This window comes from Manduca sexta, chromosome 27 (assembly GCF_014839805.1).
Source record: "Manduca sexta isolate Smith_Timp_Sample1 chromosome 27, JHU_Msex_v1.0, whole genome shotgun sequence".
NCBI lineage: Eukaryota > Metazoa > Arthropoda > Insecta > Lepidoptera > Sphingidae > Manduca > Manduca sexta.
In genome coordinates this window covers 2,747,526-2,768,499 of record NC_051141.1, presented here as the reverse complement: position 1 = coordinate 2,768,499, position 20,974 = coordinate 2,747,526, and the positions used below count along the sequence as shown (strand labels likewise).

General features: G+C 34.4%; 2 protein-coding genes across 7 annotated transcripts in view; one reads left to right on the top strand and one right to left on the bottom strand.

Moving 5' to 3' along the window:
• The window catches only part of LOC115452928, a 10,813-nt gene extending 7,601 nt beyond the window's left edge, over positions 1–3,212 (bottom strand). The window contains exons 1-2 of one of the 2 annotated variants that reach the window (XM_037443789.1): positions 2,798–3,212; positions 254–436 (exon numbers count right to left, since the gene is read on the bottom strand). In XM_037443789.1, coding sequence (XP_037299686.1) covers positions 254–436; positions 2,798–2,951 — 337 coding nt within the window. In that variant the 5' untranslated portion in view covers positions 2,952–3,212. Of the gene's footprint in view, positions 1–253; positions 437–888; positions 1,453–2,797 lie in introns of those variants that run through there. The other variant, XM_037443790.1, reaches the window with a different exon arrangement.
• LOC115455301 (ubiquitin carboxyl-terminal hydrolase 35-like) lies at positions 2,459–20,974 on the top strand. 5 transcript variants are annotated; one of them, XM_037443791.1, is made up of 10 exons: positions 2,459–2,789; positions 9,861–10,021; positions 10,277–10,429; positions 11,587–11,810; positions 12,127–12,285; positions 14,255–14,425; positions 17,485–17,672; positions 19,329–19,508; positions 20,064–20,204; positions 20,857–20,974. In XM_037443791.1, exons 1-10 carry the CDS (start codon positions 2,530–2,532, stop codon positions 20,957–20,959), a joined length of 1,740 nt encoding a protein of 579 aa, XP_037299688.1. In that variant the 5' UTR covers positions 2,459–2,529; the 3' UTR covers positions 20,960–20,974. The 5 variants fall into 5 exon arrangements, with proteins under 5 accessions (XP_037299688.1, XP_037299690.1, XP_037299689.1 ...); XM_037443793.1 differs by lacking the exon at positions 2,459–2,789 and adding an exon at positions 5,056–5,509; XM_037443792.1 differs by lacking the exon at positions 2,459–2,789 and adding an exon at positions 5,056–5,679.

Sequence of the window (20,974 nt, the reverse complement as noted above, 5' to 3'; positions counted from 1 at the left end):
GGCAATGCCTACAACAGGGCCGACAAATACTCAGCTGAGAAAGTAGTAAACCATTACTGTAAGTTCTGGATTAAAACATCTATCAATCAAAATATCATGGGTATACAATCCATTATTCAGTAACATATACTATCACTATTTACCAAAAAACAAAGTTGAATTTCCACCACCTTAAACATTCATAGAGATCACAGCAAGATTGCTAAAGACACAATATTTTAAATTTTATGTAATTGTTGTCCAATATACTCACAAAATTTTGGATGCAAATCGTTCTCATCGTCTTCAGCGATGGTCACAATTTTTCTTCTGCACACATTAGTTTTGGACGGTATGAGATCAATGTTCAGAGATCTGGTTATGTTGGTGTCATCGTCATCTAGTGGTGTGACGCGTCGCGACCGAGGCTGATGGTTGCTCTTGTCTGCCCATGACTCTGTAAACATATAATTCGATATACAATCTCACAACTGATTGAACAAAACAATTTCTTAATAAGCTAGCTTTTGACCACGGTTTCGCCCGCGTGAAGTTTTTCAGATTTCACTCCACTTATGCATGCATTCCAGACTCTAAATACATTTTGAAATTTAGTCGCCATAAGTCAACATTATGAATTTAAAAAAAAATTACATGATATAAAATCCACTTCGCAAACCATGACAAAAAAATAATGTTTAAAATTCGAACATACTTATGCAATTCTATTTTCTTTGACATTCATTTTGATTTGAATATTAATATTCCAAAACCCTCTTTTTGATTCAATTTAAACAATGAAATAATCATTATTTCCAACTTAAAAAATGTGCCATAGTTTTCCCTGAATTGTCGCGTTTTAAAGTAAATGAGGCTGTATGATGATATTTCTAATTTATGGATACATACTTTTTGTAGCACCATATTGTTGCTTCATATTCAGTATTAGTGGTGTGCAACGGTCCAAGCTAAAATGTCAGGTTGTCTCGGCCAACAATACTATTTATATGTATATAAAAGCAATATATTGAAGATATTGGTTTTGTTTATTATAACTCATGATTTTATGAAGATAAAACAGTTTTTGCTTTGTAGTGGTTTTCAGTCAGTTTTATTATATTCAGTTTTTAATTTTTGCCTTTTACTAAGTAATAAATAAACCCAACTGAACCCAGTAACAAAAAAATTATCAAAATACAAATTTGGTTTTTAAAGTTTACATCTGTACCTTTGCAATTGTTCAAATAACAATACTCTTAATTCTGTAGCATGTTGAGGATTTACTAAACCCAACAGAAACATTCATCAAAATCCTATATGATTTTAACGACTTCTCCCTCACATCTTTCAAGTTGAAGGCCTTATAGCAGAGAAATTAAAATGAGACCATTTAGTATCCAAATCCAATGCAAAAAGAATAATTTAAATCAGAAACTGGGGAAAAAATGATAATTGAGAAAGCATAAAATATTTAACAATTTTGAATATCCATTTAATTTAATAGTAAAATAAAGAATGTGCTTATTTACACTACAAAAAATATTATCAATATTGATTACTTAATTAATCCATTTTTATGTACTTATAGACATCTACCAATGTACTTAAGAATGCTTACTAAAATCTAGTCAAATATTTTTACTGATTACTGAGAGTTCAATAATACTTACAACAACATCAACTTTCAAGACTTGCAGGACCAATGCCATTCTTATTGAAATATAATCAAAATTTATAATTGATAAACAAACCCAGTCAAAACATTTGTCTGAAGTCAATAAATATGTTTGTTTGTAAACAACATCTTGACAAAGTAGACAGTAAGATGTAGCTAAATTAGTAATTTATCCCCATAACTATTGTTTCACATTAATATATAAATGATTTATGTTTGAGTAAATATGAACCTGTGAAATAATGGGGCTGAAATGCCATTCCATACAAAGTGTTCAAAATCCATACAACATTATCTTGTTTATTATGTTTGAAATATATGAACTTGAAATGTATACCTTAGCATTTCTGTACCAAAATTTGATCTGTGAATCTTAACAGTTTGTGAGATGTACACATACACAGGTTTTATATACACAAGGGTGTGAGTGGGGTGGTCATCCAAATCAGAAGTATTGATTCTTGCCCAATGCACTTCCTATTTTGATATCTTGTACCAGATGTTTATCTTGAACAAATCATTGGGGCACCCATGCAATAATTATTCAATGTCATAAATACTTTTACAATAAATACAATTCACATAATAATTAATTAGAATGAATAATGGTCTTTTTAAAGTAAAAGTAACTCATTTGAGTGTACCATGGACGTAAATGCGTTTATAGTATAGGCATGTCTGGTGCCTATGCATGTGGATAGCCAAACTACATGTCAATAGCTATCAATCTGCGATGTTGTAAAAAGTGCGTTTAAATATCATTTTCGTGCGCGAGTGCAAACGATTTCGTGAATTGTATAACACATTTTAGGCGGTTTTCTCACTGAACTTGTTCACGATGTAATCCTTGGTGAATTATAATTGAAAATATCAATATGAATAAACCAAAAGCCAGAAATAAAAACAAATGGACAGCGTTAGCTACACAGACTACCAGAGTAACGCGATCTAGCAAAGCGACGCTGACACTACCACTGCCACCACCTTCACAAACCACATCACCGACACCGATAAAGCTACCTCAAGCGAGGATACCAGTAGTAATTATATTCAGATTTCCAAAATCACTTCTACCAAAGCCGAAAGAGGAAGCTCCAAAACCTCCACGCCGAGTTTCTTTACGCAGACTATTGAAGTACGTACCTTTTCTATTATTTTGATAATCAAGTAACTTTGTATACTTTATAACAGTTTTTCTATCTGTTAAGGGAGCTGGAAATGTGGTATTCTCAATCTTTAAATATAATCCGTAAATATTGTTATCCGCGTCAGCCTTTGGCGATACCGACGCGTCCATAATACGAAAATCACTTAGGAATTTTATTCATTAGTTCAGGTTTTACTTTACCATGTTTAAGTGTAAGGGTTCTGATTAAATATAGTCAAAAAATTACAACAAAGCTTCCATTTTTTTTACATTTTTTGGGTCTAAAGTGGATTTTTATAAATAAATTTTCCTAATCTTGGGATTGGGAACACTTGGAATTTGGATTTGTTTTCTTCCGGTGAAAACATAAATTTATTTCTAAACCCCATCTAGTGTTACAAAGAAGCAACCACTTGTAAAGAGACTTAAGTTTCTTTATGGTTTCTTAAAAATTTCTCGTAAAGTTCTTACGGTCATAGACAAAAATATTTTTTATCCAGTTTTTAGAGAGTTCAAGTAACTTTTTAAACTATCGATATCGGTACAGTGTCTTTCGAAACTTTTAGGTATAGCAAAGTGTCAGTGTACAAATAACAATAATTGTAACAATATCTAATAAATGCTTGTTTGTGGAATGAACGTGATATTATTTTATCGATTAGATTCGTTATTTAATATCGTGAACTAAATTGTGACTAGCACGTTCACACATCAGTTTCTTGCACAACAACTTTTAAATGCATTTACACTAGCGGCATAATTTTTTTAGCAACACTCTTTTGTAAGTGATCAACAACTTAACTTGTGCAAGTTCTTACAAATGCTGTGTATGAGGAATTGCTTGTAATTTTTTTATTAATACTAATATCTATATAAAAAGGAAAAAATATTTTCAGTATCTAATATTATAATGCTTTATGACCTAATTATAAATAATCCGATTGCCTAACAATACCAACTTTAGCAAGAACTTTAATATTTGAATTATAAAGCACTGTACAGCATTCTACTTAACTTATCAATTCGTTGCGTCATAATGCCTCATTTGGATTAACGGCGATCAATTCGCTAATAAACTAACCGAATAATTCTTGGATGAATACGAGTTATGACCATGTCATGGACTTGTTTAAAATTTTATAGTTGTCTATATTCAATGAATACCGATCTTTCGAAAATGGATTACATTTAACTTGCTGCTACGAGTTTATGACTATTTGATATGTATCAACTCACAAAAGAAAAAAATGAAAAGATGAGATTTTTTTCTTTGACTCTGTAATTGAGTAAAAAAAATTGTTATGGAAAGGGTCCAAGTTTTATTTAATGGCTTTGCTTATCTCTATGGGACCTATGTTTTGCATTTCAAATGACCGGTTCTCCCTGAGTTAGTTCTAAAAAGATACAATTATTCTCGTCCACCTACCCATAAAAAAATATGTCGCGTGAATAACATTTTCCGACAAAATATTGTTCACGCGAACAAAAATAAGTCGACTGAATTATAGACAAATATTTAAACACCGCACACGAGTTCAAACGAGAAATCTTAAGATTTCAAGTGTTATTGAATGATATGAAACTCAGTAGTTACACTGGCTACTATGTTCTACAAACAGAAAAATGGTAGTAAATGCATACTGCTGTTTGGCAGCAAAAGTAAACATGGATGTAATACTATCAACTCATGACTTAGCAGCATAGTCTTTAATCGTTAGATTAGGTTATATAATTTTAACTCATTTAGTAAGCTATTACCTATATTCCTAAGTAGCATAAACTGCAAGTTCTCGCTACAACTCGTTAAATGATCTTTACACATTCAACCCGCCGCCGTTAGTCTTACTTGCTTCATAAATTTTCATAAGTCAGCTTGGTATAATGTCAATACGGTCAGTACAGTCGCTTGTGTAAATCAACTTCTCCAAGTTATCTTACTAATTTGGTCCTCGATTAAAACGGGAACTTGCAGCGAGATACAATTGTATAGAACTATTGAAATATTGCCGTTAATACAAACGAATTTGCAATCTTTTGCCAAATATTGTCATTAGAACTTGGTAGTATTAAACATCTCAATCCTTCTATTACAATATTATTTCTATATGAAATACATTCATCGTATAATGAGAATTTTAACCTCCACGCAGGCATTACAAAAGGAGAACAATTAAATTATTTAGGTGTTTAATTTCCACTAAATAAAGTATCGATACATTATCGATATTTGTTCGTGGGAACCTTACTAGTCAGATACCGAGAAAAAAAATTGTCTGTCTGATTGCGTGTGTTGAGGCTGAATTAACAAGAAATAAAAAAAATATCTTTTATTTGTTGAAACTGATGTTTCGTGAATTCGATACATACTTTAATTTAAAAGTGCTTTGACTGGACAATAAAAGACCTCGGAATACGTAGTGATTTACATAATATAATTTTCATTTAACGTGTGTTGCTAATCTCGGTGGTTTCGCAGGAAAGTTGGTACCTACACAATCAATTTGTTGACGAATTGAAATGTGTCCATATTCAGTCGCGGCTCGCGAGTGGAAAAATTTGTTCGTAATCACATACCCGGGTAACCCGTGACAATGAAATCACTGGCGTACCACCATAAATTCAAAAGATAGATATAAAGAACGATGTATTTTTTCAATATAGACGGTAACTGCGTTTTCGTATAGAAGCTTTTGTCATCAATTCGTAATGTAAGTATTGGAACGAGCGCAAGCCATTCGGTTGCCATTTTCCGACATGGGAGAATTCCGTACGGTTTTTATCAAATACAGTGAATAATGTGGTGAATTGACAACATAACGCATAGTTATATGCGCCGTATGTGCGCGGTGCGAGTCGATATCTATCACGCAGATCTGAGGTCAGTGATTTCGTGTTTCATACCTATGTGTAATGTATCTGTACATTATAAAATAAGTGTCTACACGGGGAAATGGTGGCAGAGTGAGATGGTGACATTAATGTGTTAGTGTAAATCAATATTGAAGTTATTATTAGTGTGGTGTTTGATTGAAGAAGTTACGTGGTGTCTTTTGAGTGTCCGGTGCTGAAAGCCGTAAGCTCTGATCTGTGCATTGTGAGCTGCATGTATTGTGTAAACTAAAATCAATACCGTTACTGCTCCTACCTTATTGACATGAAGTTAGCCTATAACTGTGGACATTAGTGAAGAGGAATTCCCTTGGAGGCTTAAAAATACGATAAAAGTGAACCAAGGACATCCTTCGCCTTAAGTGGAAATTGTTTTTTGTTGATGTGTCGTAAATATTTTTGATAAGTAGTGAGTACTCGTAGTGTTATTTTGCATCCATCCAACAACAATGAGGAACAAGATGTCATATAATCATAATTAATAATACGAAGGCCATTATCTATATCGAAATGTAAGAAAATTGTGTTATTCATTAGAAAATGTAGTTTGATTAATATTGCATGTAAATGTCAAAGGTCATGTGGGGTTCAGGTGGGGAGGGGGGGTTAGTGTCATGTCAGAATAAGAAATGAATGGTTTTGCTTTGGGAAATTCTACACACCACTGAGCAAATTACTAAAATTATTGATTTTATGTAAACCGCTCAAGATGTGAGTGAGTTGTCCAAAGTGAAGTGGAACATGCAATAAGTTGTTTTCCATGACTTATACACAGAGTTTCAATGCATAAGTGATTCATTATGGATCCAGGGACGTGATCTATATTCAGAAACTGATGGGAAATTTTCTTGAATTGTTTGGGTCAGCATAAATTGTTAGTTTTTGTGTGTTTTCTGTTACCAAAAGAGTTTTATTTAGTTTGTATTGTGGTTATTGTGTTTTATCAGTTATGAATGTTTATAAACACCTTTTCAATGAACCAAAGTACATGTTTATGTATATTCTATGTTAAAAATTGTTTTATTATCATGTTTTTGTAAGTCAATTATTGTTTATTGCAATATTCTTAATATTAAACAGTGAAATAAAATAATGTAAAGAATTTCAATTTTTAAAAATTTAGGGATTGAATGGGGTTATCTCATTTAGTTAAAAAAATTGTGTTATATAAATTGCAAACATTTTGTCAATAAGTTAGTCACTTATTTATTTATGAAAACATTTTGTTACTTAATGAAAAAAATACATAATGTAGTATACATATTTTAAATGTTTATGAACAAATGAGTTGATGTTTTCTCTGACCAAACTCAAATTCAGGAAACATTAAATTACATACTAGTTTGTATTCATGAAAACCTTACATAAGTTTTCAACTAAAAATAACATCATTGTTGAAGATCAGCTGTTTTCAATAAAAGATTGTAAATATTTCTTATATTTCATTCAACTATGCTCATTTACAACTTGTAGAATTCTACTTTCAAAAATTAATGATTTTGCAATATTCAGTTATTCAAATTTTGCTAAAATATAAAAAGTCTTACTAATAAAAATTTTGCAAAGCTATGCTTAGTTAAAACACAAATATACTCAATCAGCTGTAAGTCAAATCCTGCTATCTTGCCCCTTAATAAGGTTTAAACTAGGAAACTGGTGATGTATTTGCATGATATTTAAGCAATTCTTAAGCACCTCTTAACGCTAAAACCTGTTTAAAAGTAAGACTGTATATTAAATCTTTAAGGTTAAGTTAAAAAATATATTGCCAGACTAAATTCATTTATGATTATTTCACTTATTTTACAACACATCAATTAGATTAATGGTTTGGATAAACTTTAGTTCTCATGTTCTCAGTTCAAGTGTTCAGGTGCTTAAAAATACAGCATTTACTCTGGAAAACATTGTATAAATCCATACAAATGACAATCTTCGGAAATTTATGTCCATATAAAATATTTTTTTACAAAGATATTGAAGACTAATTCAATTGTTATGGTGCTTTATATGAAAAATCTTTGTTATTTCCTAGCAGTTTCCTAAAATTGGTGCTGGAGGATAATAGAATTTTGGGGAATATCAAACTTTGACGATTATGAACATAAAATTCTTGATTGAACAATTGAACTTGTAAAATCAAGATGGCTGACTCTATCGTTTTTGACCAGAATATGCTCATGTGATGATAAACATTTGCAATAGTATAATATATTTTTTTTTATATTGAAGACTAATTCCTAATGTATATTAAAATAAGCTACAGAATTAGAAAATAAAACATCCAAATATAAATTATTATCAATACTTTTAGTAATACTACCAATACTGTTGTATGTAATGTTAGTTTCAATAGAACTCATTTATGTTAATTATAGTCATTTCGACATTGAGTTAATTTCATACTTGTCTTAACCTCTGCTAATATTATGCCAAAAATTATCCATGAATAATGAATATTTTCACCAAAAATTCTGTTTTTACTTTTCAATCATTTTGTAGTTTTTATTGATATTTATTTCATTAAACACTTACACTTTTTTAATTTATTTCTACTGTTTGAGTAACTTATTGTAAAGTTTTATTTTCAGAAAGATGAGATGTGATTTTATGTAGTACTTAATGCATTGTCAAAATGACCCTGTATATTATATTGCTTAGATTACCCTTAGTTTCTTTGTCTGGAATCACTTTTTGTATAAATTTTGCTTTTTTCACTCCTTTATTCTATCTTACCCCTATTTAACTGTACAACATGATACATTAATTATAATAGATTTCACTGATTACCATTAGCATTCTGCATTGACTATGGCAATTAAAATATATCTCTCATATATCAGTATATAATGATGTTAGAGAACAAAAAACATAGATATGTCTAAAAATATAATGTTAATAGAGTAAATGTCAGCAAAAGGTCACGGTTTAATTTTCTGATATTGACCATGGAATATGTGTGCTTTTGGTTTGTCTGTAATTTTAAAACTTTAGAATACTAAGTTATTTAACAATTATTATCAAACTAGCTTTTGGTCGCGGCTCTGCCTGCGTGGAAACGTGATCCAGGATATTTATTAATTCCCAGGATAAAATTAAGCCTATATTTTAACTTCGAGCTTTAACAATACATCAGTGAAATCTGCCTTTTATTTTTTTTATGTAAAGATAAAGTTATCTCAACTCCCCCTGGTAATTGTTTTTATACCACATGTAAAAGAGAGAATTATGGAACTAGTTTATAATAAGGTAAATGTATTCTGATTGTATAACATGAATCGTCAGAGTAACTTACTATCCACTAAATATGTTTTGTCTATTCTTGTATAGCTTCACCGGGAAGATAAAAAAAACTTGCCTTGAGGGTCCTTCTTTTGTTTTTTCTTTTTAAAGTTAATGTTGTCAGATCCACAACAAGGTGAAGTTTTTTATTTTGATGGTCAGGCTATATCTAGATATATATTGCATCAACTAAGTTCAGGTGCAGTTTTGGTACTTTTATTCTAAATTATAATATTGAGAAATTTTAACAAGTCATTCAAAATACCTTACCTATCCCGGCTAATAATTTTATTCAATTTTGTTATTATTATTTGATTGCCACACTACTTCCCAAAAAAGCCTTACATTTAAAAAAACAATCATAAGTTTGATATATTATTGTCTAATATAGAATATGCTAAAAAAACAATAAGAAAACTATATACATATTATTTAAAATAGCGTGCATAAATTTAAAAATTCAGATATTTAAAATAGTTCTAAAAAATGTATCATTGTAATTTATTAGCAAATTTTTTTAACAACAAATATGTAAAAAAAACTAACAAAAATGACTTAGTAAATTATATACACAACAATTTTAGACTTGTAGCATACTAGAATTGTTAGAAACAAATCATACATTTATATGTTACAGGTTGTATGTTATTATGAATAACATATATAAAAAAAATGTGCTGTAATTTGAACATGGAAATTAAATTTCAAAATACTGTAAAATAATAATACAGGCCCCATTGAAATTGTTTACTGTATTATTTTTTGAAATAGTAATTAAAGTTGTTGCAACCCAACATTATGTTGGTTTTATTTAGTTTCTTAAAGTTTTTGTGTGTTGTCTGGTTGGTTTCTTTAAGCGGTGCTCATGCATTTCCATTCATATTGCAGAAACATGGCTGTTAAGAAGAATGAACTCGGCCAAGACAATGACAGCAAGCTGGATCTCAAGGCGCTTGGGAAGTACTTACAAATGATGAATGAGCAGCTTATTTATTTACCTCGCCCGAATGAGCTCATCAAAAATTGCCAAGATATAGTACAATGTCTTAGTGAGTGTTTTTTTACTTTTATTATACGATTATGTTTTCATGAAGAATAAATATTTCCCAAGATATCCTGGGAATGGACGCTGTAAAGTCGACAACGTCCAGATCCAAAACAAATATTGCAGATCGCATATACTTACCAATACGGGGGTCAAGCACCCCCCACTGTTAATTTCTTACAATTATTGAAATAACCTGTTTAATATATATATTTTTATAAATTGTGAATATGATGTTAATGCACCATTACAATTGCAGCCACAGCGACAGGTCAAGAGGAGGGCTTGTGGCGTCTGCTGCGCTCTGTGGAGACCTTTTTACTGCGTGTAATGAACGCTGTGAACAGCGGCTTGCGTCACGAGATCATTACCGCGGTGTTAGATCATTTGTATTCGCTGATTTCTGATCCTCGTGAGTACCTTATAATAATAGTCATTTTTTTGCAAAAAACACGGCTTCAGAAAATGGTTATAAAATAAACGTAGTTTTGCTTTAAACAAATAGCATGCAAATGTCCAGTCTTATTCTATCTCTATGCTCTTGTTTTAAATATAAACAGTTTTAAGAAGTGCACCCGTGGCGTATGGTGCTTTATTTCGTTCCGTCGTCGAGGGACATGACAGTTAATGTTATAGGAAGCTAGCTCGTTGTCATACAGAATATCACTACTGATCTCGAGTGTTCTACGAGTTTTAGTCGAAATTAACAATTATTTTGATTATAGTAGGTATTGCAAAATTGAAATAAGTCAAATTCTAATTAGGAACATGTTATCGCTGTGGAAAGGAAGCGGTGATTTAATAATCTACCACATTGAAACCTCAGAAATGAAAATGATTTTACATTTTTATCAGAATCCTCAAGTTCAAATTTCCTTAGGGCTAGTTTTACAACATTCACATTAATTTTATTGACTAGTAATCTTATTAATCCTTTTCTAACCGAATTTCGGCCTCGGCGGCAAATCTCAACGGAGATCAGCCAAGTAGCAGGAGATATTATAGTTCGAAAGTGTATGCGCAATACACAGGTGCACTCTCTGTTCCTTTATTCTCATATTCCGGTGAGACGGCAATCGGACGTGATCGGACAGAGATCAAAACAGTATCTTATTGAACAGCTAATGTAGATAGTATTCTTCTTAGCTTAGATTAGAATATGAATCTTGTGGAGTACCATTTACTCAGAAGCTGTGAGGGTCCCTTAATATTTTATGAGGTTGATTTTAAATATACTATTGACTGACTTTGAATAAACGAAGCGTACTCTAAGTACAATAAGTTAGAGTTCCAATTTCTAACGACCCGCGTTTTGACAACTATTATTCTGTCAATAGTATAGATCAGAATAATTTTAGAGAAAATTTCACAAACTTATAAATTATGGCGTAAGAAATTTCATGTTGAAAATATGGCTTTGGCATATATGAATAAATTCTACAGTATTTGAATCGTATGTATGTCTTTTTTTTCTCGAACAGACATATTGCATATAAAAATTACAATCATTCTATTCTGGTAGTAAATTAAAAAGGAAACCTAGATTTAACTTTCCTCCGTTGTTTACAGTGAGCGTCGCCAGCCCAGCGACGTCTGCAGTGCTAGTAGTGTTGGACGGTTTGGACAATGAGGGCGTGCTGTCGAACGCCCGCTGGCTGGTACAACAGGGGGCCAACAGCCCCCAAGGCGCCAGTCTGAAGGCGGCACTGTCCTGCCTTTATACTTGGGTGTACGATTGGCGCGGTACACCGTCGCTCGGCAACTGGGTGGTTGCGTATATAAAGGCTTTAGAGGTGATTATGGGTTATTTATTATAAGTTTACGAAACCCTATTAACTTTTTCGTAATAAATTATTTCTAATTTTGTTGCATACTTGAAAGATCATGTTTTGTATCTCATTGGAATGAGTATTCCGTTTGCGATACGTAGAATCGTTTATCCGTATTATATTATTTTGACGATGTGAGATAATTTAAATTAAAAAAAAAATCGTAATTTATATAAAAATTTCCAGAAATTGTGCACACGTTTTCTTCCATTATAATCACAATACTGCAGTCAGTCCTAGCTCTCTCAGCATACATATTTATATGAACCTCTTGTTGCAGGAGAACGAAAGGTTCGACATCTTGATAGAGGTGACGGTGGAACACCTGGGGCGGTTGTTTGCAGCACTAGACGAACCAGTGTCGATGCGACCGTCGGCCGCCAATGTCGTGTTCCACGTGTTGCCGGCGCTGCGGGAGTCCAACGAGGCGCTAGATAGAGTAAGGGACCTACATACGTACTTACTTGGGCTTATCATGTTTGGTCTCAGCGTGAGGGGCGCAGTAGAACGCCTTGCAGCAATTTGTAATTCAAGCTTTTGTATGGCGTTGCTAATTTTTGTATCGTTTGCGAACGGAGCGGTATTCCAGTCTCATTGTACAACTGCAATAAAAATGTGCATACTCTTTTATCTCTAAGGGGTGAATGCGCAATTGCTCCGAATTTTCATTATGCTCATTTCGTCCTACGATGCAATCGGGACAAGCCTGTCGCCATATGAGGCATAAATTCCAAGCCCGGGCGGATATTAAACAAAAAAAAAACAATAGCTCTTTAAACGGATTGAACTTGAGACCTCAGCGCTACAATCTTAACGCGAGAGTACGCCACCAAAGCAGTCTTGTATTTATTAATTTATCCATAAAATCAAATACGAGCTTACAGTCAAAGTACACTAAAAAGTAGCAAAGTTACATACGTTTTGTATATCTATAACTGATTGCTTTAATGCTGATAAAAATGGAAAAATATAGAGAATTCATAATTAAGAATTTCAAATATGTGAAGTCTGCCAAACTGGGTAGGCCAGCGTGGTGGATTGAGGCCTAAATCTAATCGAAAGTATAAGACGTGTGTTACCTGTAATAAGTATACATTGTACAGGGCTGGTATACTTATAGTAATTACTCAAATAAGCTGTTACCAGTAAATTAATTATACATATATCCCTTAAATTGTGGTAAGTCGAACACAACCACTTTTCTCGAAGCATACATCTGTCCCATAATGTGATAGGGGGCAAATCTAGGACGTTACCCTAGTCATACATTAGTAAAAATTTCAATACAACCAAATGTTTTTTTCCTTATCAAATTTGTTATATAAAAGTGCACTGTATTGAGAATGTTGGTTCTAGCACCATACGTACTGAACACATATATCTTAAACAGGGCATTAACTGAATAAATTGTTTGATATTGATTGTCGCCTTGTCGATACTCACCTTTAAAACATATTTAACGAAGAGGTACAATTGGTGTCTAATTTAGCCTATTCTTTATCTAGATTGAGTTTTGTAATGTGTTCTTTATACAACTGTCTTGGTGGTATAGTTAGCTTATTAAGTCCTCAGTGTGGTTGTTGAAGGCACAATAATACAGTGTTTATTATTTATTCAGTTAATACTTCGCTTACTGTTCAACTGACCTAATTTACATTTTGTTTTAACTTAAAATCGATGGCTAATGGACGTAGAGTGTGTTGCTTCATTGTAGTTCTTTTTCAATTCGCACTAATGTTCCTTTTCAATTTCGAGGAGTTTTAAGAAGAGGAAACACGTAAATGTAGAAAATATTATGATTTTTACTTTTAATTGTTGATTAATAATCATCCTCTATGTTGTGTTAAGTTTAACACAGCAATCCACCTTTTAATGAAGTAGGGATAAAGCATAAAGTAATGAAAAAATATATATTAAAAATTATAATGACACTCGCACGTACTTCGCCAGAGGCAGACTCAACACGTGTAGTACACAAGTTTTTAACAAACAATTATAAAAGCTGCATAATTATTCACTTGGTTTTTGACTGTGCATGGTTATTCACCCTTCAAAATTGAACAAGACCTACGGACGGTTTCAATAAACTATCCTAATCTTAACCTTTGATCGATCTCGAGAATAAACCAATCAAAATAAATCATTTGTACACACAACATCAATCATTTATCCTCGAAGGGGTATGCGGAAGGGCAACCAGAGCACCCACCTTCGCCAAGCGTGTTCCATCCCATGATGTGATAGGGGGCGAGCCTATCGCCATATCCGTTACAAACCGTCATCACTATTAAAATTATTTATGTCAAAATTTCTTTTTTGGTCAAATTTTGCGATGGATCGAACAAAGTATTTATTACAGTTTCTTAAAAAGGGCCGTAAAATGATAAATATAAACGATATTTGTACAGGTATCGCCGCACGCGCGCGTCGTCCTCACAAGCCTGGCCTCCGACACGCGTCAGAGCAGTCGCCAGTTCCTGCAGAATGTGGTGGACATCCTCACGTCGATGGTGGACAACCTTGGTGGCCAGCTCAAGGGGGACGCGCGCCAAGCGTTCAAACAGAAGCACAAGGACCTGGTTAGTATGACACATTTACAAACTCACTCTATTTTACCACAGTAGAGGCGCAACCAGTGCCCTTAGTTTTGGCCGAGTGTAATATTTACCATCGTAATCATCAGCACCCATAGGGCACAGGCCTCCGCTATAGACTTCGAGAGTAACTTATTAGATAAATCATGAATTACGTCATAATTTTTGACGTTACGCTGTGACGTTTTTCAATCATACCAAAAGTTCGTCACTAGAACATTTGTTACGTTGTAAATTAGTTTTTGATCGCAATTTGTATCTATCTTCCCTAGAGTTAATGTAATAGATTTGAAATAATTTATATTCTATAAACAACTTCTCCTCAAGGCTCTGTCGGTGTTTAAGTACATTCCCGCAAAAAAATGCATATTATAGCATTAAAGAAAGAAAGATTGTCTCCCTTGAACTAATAAACCCGATCTGGGATTTTAGACGAGATCTCTTTTAAAATTGCCTATCCTGCACTATTACCATGCACCTTTTGGTTATTAATGCTTTTAGAAAGGAATCTCGTCTGAAATCGCTTCTTATATTGTGTTAATAAATCGCACGAAGGTAAGTGTTTTGTTGTAATGAAGAGAGGCCAGAAGATCACTCCCTATACGGCACAGTCGTCACACACTTTTGAAGACCATCAGCTCATATAGCAACCGCTGTATTAAAGTGGTAATGGCACGAATACCAGACGAAGTGTAGTTCTCGACGTGCGATTGCCTTTTGGTTGGTACTGAGAGCCAGTGGAAGAGTTGCTATATTTTTTAACATTTTTTTTTAAATTAAATCAAAACTAAAATATTATTTAGTACTTATAACAAAACTTCATTTATTAAACAATGTTAATCAAATTAGTTAAGAAATAAGCAAAACAGCAAGAACAAAAAATAAAGCTAGCGAAATGCAACGATTATGAACGTCCGTCCGATCCTAAGCAAAATGCAAGCAAAAATGTTCCGCCGACGCAGTGGTCCGCTGGCCAGCTGGTTCAGTTTCGCGCACTTTATCTTCTTTTATTTTTTGCACGACTGACCACGTCACCTTGCTCATTCGGCCACTCCTGAAAAAGGTGCGTCCTCGCCCATATTATGGCTTGGATGACCGTGTGAGTTGCTCTCACTCGTTCTGTAATCTTCGATTTCATTCTTGTCACCTTTTAAACACATTTTTTTTTTGTTGTTATAAGAATAATCAGTCATTAAATAGTAACAGAGAGAGTCCTCGGGTTGTCTTTTACACTAGTCACACAGAACTAAACTAACAGAGTCCTCGGTGTAAAAACGAACAATGAAAAGAATATTTGCAATGCCTACTTGACGCGGGCACAATGATTAGAACTATCGCTTGAATTTTGACCGAGAGCTATCTAGTTGTCCACTCCTTAAGCCAGACGCGAGCGTCAGTCTTCAGACAATGACCTATACGCGCTGAACATGCACGGTAGTCCCATCGGTTAATGTTTCTTAAATGTTCTACCTCAATGCACCAAACATTAAAATGATGTAAGGATGGGTTCAAATTCGAAATAAAAGTATAGTTGGATCTTACCGGGTTTAGCGCCTTCATGACTGTCACTAGCTTATTTGTCATCTCACTCATAACAACATCGGTAGTGGATGGCGGAATGTATGCATCCACACTACCTGCGCGGTATACATCGCTAGGCGGTGCTGGTGGTAAACCTCCAGCCTCAGGTCCTCCAGGCTTGCACGGCATCGGGGGTACAAGCGAGCGTGCGGGTTGTCTTGCGGGTAGCTGCAGTGCACGCGATGTCACCTCAGCACACACGCTGGTTTTATCAGCATTGCGAATCCTCGAATTACTTTGTTCAAACGCATTTAATCGAGATACAGACAGATTCAAGCTTGTTGTTGCTCAATTCTCGAAACGGAAGAACGTTCACGACTTCGCCAGCTCTACTTTTAATAAATTAATCATCGGCATGGCGAACAAACAAGCAAATAGATATTAATAGCGAAGATTTTTAATTTTGTACACCGTTTAGAAATATAGCGGCAAAATGTGGTACAATCCCACATTTAGCGTTTTTAACATTTATTTGTTTGACAATTAACTCAAAACTAAAATAGTATTTGGAACTTATAACAAAAACTTCACTTATTTATTAAAAGACAACAATTTTAATCAAATTAATCAAGTAATAACCACAAGAGCAAGAACTTAAAAATACAGCTTGTGAAATTCAACGATTGTGAACGTCCGTCCGATCTTTAGCAAAATGCAAGCAAAAGTGATCCGCCGACGCAGTGGTCCGCTGGCCAGCCGGTTCAGTTTCGCGCCCTTTTTTTTTGCACGACTGACTACGTCAAATTGATGTGAATTTAATCAGTCTTGCAGGGATTGCTTCTCTTCCCGTCCCGTATCCGCCGAAGAAGGCATCACGGGTTTTGTTTGGTATGCCGGTGTAGGGTATACAGGGTTAGGGACTAGGTCAAATTTTCGCTCGGATGATGTGATACTCCTGAGTGTCGGACATTGGGCCGTAAGACCGGTGAAACCAACATAATCATTCCATTGACCCTCAAAGTGGTGATAGCCATAACGCATTTTTAGCCCGCGTAAAAAAAAAGGATTGGTTTGTTTTAGTTGGAATAAAATAATTTTAGTTAGTAAATTTTTTATTTTGTAATGGTTCCTTAGAAAGGATCGCTGTGCAACACCTTACTAAGTTGGTCGAACCGGTGCCCATTGAAATAGCGTACGGCGCGGCCGATACTACACCATGCTCCTCCATGTTTCTCAGTATTGTCTGATATTGCTACAAAGTGGACGCGTACTGTTAGGAGAGGATCGTTTCGCTTTTCTGAAAGTCTTGTTTGTCCCTTTATCATTTTGTAGCATTGTATTAACATAAAAAGGATGGTTTGGGCGTTTAAAAAGATAACGGTGTTGCCAGTTATAATTTACGGAAATATTCACGTTGATAATAATGAATGACTTTCTTTGTTGATGTTGTTAAATCTATTGCGCAATTTAGATGAGAAATAAGAGTCCAAGCCACATAATAACGTGATACGATGTGATTACAGTTCTCGTGCCTGGAATGCCATATGGCGTCGCGCGGGTCCAGGTTCAAACAGCAGCAGCCGTGGAAGGCCCGCGGCGTCACCTTCTCCCCAGTGCATCCCAAGCCTGTCGGCAGGAAGGTCGGCCTGCTGAACCTTGGCAATACTTGTTACATGAACAGCGTCATGCAGGCTCTGCTTGTTACCAGGCAGTGAGTATTGTTTTTCTATTAAATATTTAGCGGACAATGCTGGCCAGTATTCAAAATTCAAATAAAATACATAATTCATTTTATTTTCTATATATTTTTTTATAACTTTAAAATTGGTTGCTTTTATACTGCTACATTTCAAATGTTAAGAAATTTAATAATGAACAAAATGCTGTATTTATTATTCATACTTCAGCAACTTTGCCTGTCAGTGTCATAGATTACAAAGGCTTTTACGAAGCATGCTAATGAATAATGTGCGAGAATATTACTATACGCAAACTGCACCGGTTTTCGTGCAGCTAATCGCTTGAAGTACAGTATGAATCGATCGATTTTATATCCTTTATTTATGTAAATGTCTGTTGTTCAGTTTTAAATTTTCCATATCATCCGTAAGTTGTTTGAAACATTGTCGCGTGTGCTTCGCTAAATCATTTTAATTTGCTTACTTTTAAGTGCCATTTTGTATGATTTTTGTAACAGATGTGTATTATGTTACAATTTTGTTGGCTTGGTGCACTTCTTTGTGTTGCATAGCGAATTGTTCACTTGCTACAGACAACTCTGTTATTCAGGTCGTACATAATAGTAGAAACTGGGAACAGCGAAACATTGTTTCAATAGAAAGTTATTCGAGATTGTGTGTTGAAAAAAGTTTTGCAACGGCGCTACAGCGAATAGTTTGTTACGTCTGTTGCTTTTGAAGCGGAAATATATAAACTGTGTACAACTGTGAAGCTGCGAAATTATTTGTCTTTTAAATGTATAAAGAAAATTTTATTCACATTGAAAAGTGCTGTTGCTTTTTGCGAATTATGTTTCGTTTACGCTGATATTGTAACATATTGGAATAGTAGAGTCGCTATTATTGGAACAGTAGTAGCGAGTTGTATTATGTAAAATTGAGAATTTCTAAAATAATCAAACTATAGCCAATAAATCTCGAATGTAATCTTATTTATCTCATTGAATGCGGTTGCGAATTTAATATTTTTTATTTTATTTTAAATATTAATAAAAGTTAAACATAAAATATTATATTAAATTTAAACTATTATTTAAAACATCTTTACGCTCTTCCTTGAAGTTATTACACAGAAAATTATTGTAATTTAAGTTGTTTTAAATGATAAAGCTTAAATGGCTTATTTGATGTGGTATTTTATAGTCCGGTGCCCCTATACGGTTTATGGGGGCAAATCCGTCTTTTTGAAATTCGGGACCTCTGAATAATAATTATATTTTAATTATTTTGATATGTAAATAACACTGCAGCGAGAAACATTTTCAAGGAAATTAGCGAAATTCTTGCAGCGTGGCATTTATGTAAACAGCGAATTCACTATTTTTCATTTTACAAAGCTTTGTTTTATATCGCTGTACTATTTTTTTTTTATTTTCACTTTCATTAGTTGTTGTGCTTCATGAAACACATTTTCTTAACTTTTATTCTATAATAAAATAAAGACTGCGCAATATATTTTTTACTTACAAAAATCATTTGGCTTAGTTCTTTCGGCGGACTCCCTTAATGTTAACCACCTTTGAGTTTAATTTAATATCCGGTTATAGAAATCACGATTTATTTTCGATAATCCTAAAATCCCGTCGATTTTAGCATATACTTCATCCAATTCGTCTGATCTACTGCAGGTTCAGCACATACGTGATGCTACGCATGAACGCTGTGCCGTATTGGTCCAAGATGGGCGTCCTCTTCGCCAAGATGATGTACTCCTACAACAACAAACTGAACCCGGACGAATTCTTCACGGTCGTCAAGCCGCCTTTCTTCACCGTTAATAATCAACACGACAGCTCCGAGTTTTTGGGGTTGGTATTTTTTTTTTATTCAACCACGCCCTGCTCTACACCAAGTGTCTGCACTGGGCATGGTGATAGCGCAATGCCGTCCAGATAGAGTAACATATGGCAAGATGGTTATCTCATGCCCTTCGACACAATGCCAGCCTACTGAGTTGCTTCTTCACTCTACGGATGGACCCAGGTTTATAGGAAGTGGGGAACAGTCAAAAGGCCGTTCTGATTGGCTACAACAATATTAGCCAATCACAACGGCCCAATAATGAAGTATTTTTGTAGTCTCGAAAAGTTTAACAATGTTTTATCAACATATTGTTAGGGATATGTTCAAAATTGGTCACGAGTATGACATATGTCAGCCATCGGACACCAGAGAAGTAGCTCGAACCGGTACACTTAGCGTGCTTGTCTCATCGTCTCTTAAATGACAGCAAATATTGTAATAATTAAGGTCACTGGATGCGGGCCGCTAAAAATAGGCCGATCTGGAAATTTTTGGGGGAGGCCCATGTCCAACGGTGGAATTCCTGCGGCTGATGATGATGATGATTGTAATAATTTCAGATATCTGTTCGTGTTGCTGCAATCTTACGAGCATTGTTCGGATGTGAACTTCGACTACTCGCGGCCGGCGGTGCTCACCGCGGCCACCAGCCGGCTGTCCAGGGTCGTGTACTCCAATCCATCGCAGGCGTCCTCCTCAAGGTAATCATGACAATTGATTACTTTATTATGTAACTAAAGTAAGAGAGAATAGAGTTTGAAGTCAACTCTTCTCGTCTCTCTGTGTCTGTGTGTTCGTGAGTATTAGTGTGCGTGCGTGCATGCGTACGTGTGAGTGTGGCAAGGCTCGTTTCCCTAAAAAAAACTCAATATCCATAATAGAGATAAAATGGTGTACTTCTATACTATCACGGCACTGTTGAAATTTTAATTTAAAAATAAAAATCATAGTCGACTAATATTAAAATTTATAAAGATTACTTTTCAATAACTCAGTAAATTAACAAATTTGATGTGCCAGGAGGTCCTTTCGCATAAATCCTCTTATAACAAATGTGAGAATTTGTATATTTAGTTGTTGAGAATTTGTTATTCCTAAACAGCTGAATAAATATGGATGAAATTTGATAGAAAGGTGGACTAATTTATTGTTTATATACTATATCACTTTTATCCCAAAAATTAGTTTTGAATAACACCTCTTAAACTTTTTAAATGTCTCCAACTGTTGCTAATTGTATTTGTCCTGCATTGTATTTGGCAACAAACGTAGTGGGATCCCGCCACGATAATAAGACGCAGTTTAATCCTTTTACTGTGCAGTGACGTTATTAAAATAACTATATGTGTCCAGCAATGACGACTACACCCCGCCGGTGACGCGCCGTGCATCCTCGCCGCGACCCGGCAGCAGTGCGGCTGGTAAGTTACCAGTGGCCCTTCGTCACATAATCTGATTCCAGCCGACTTCT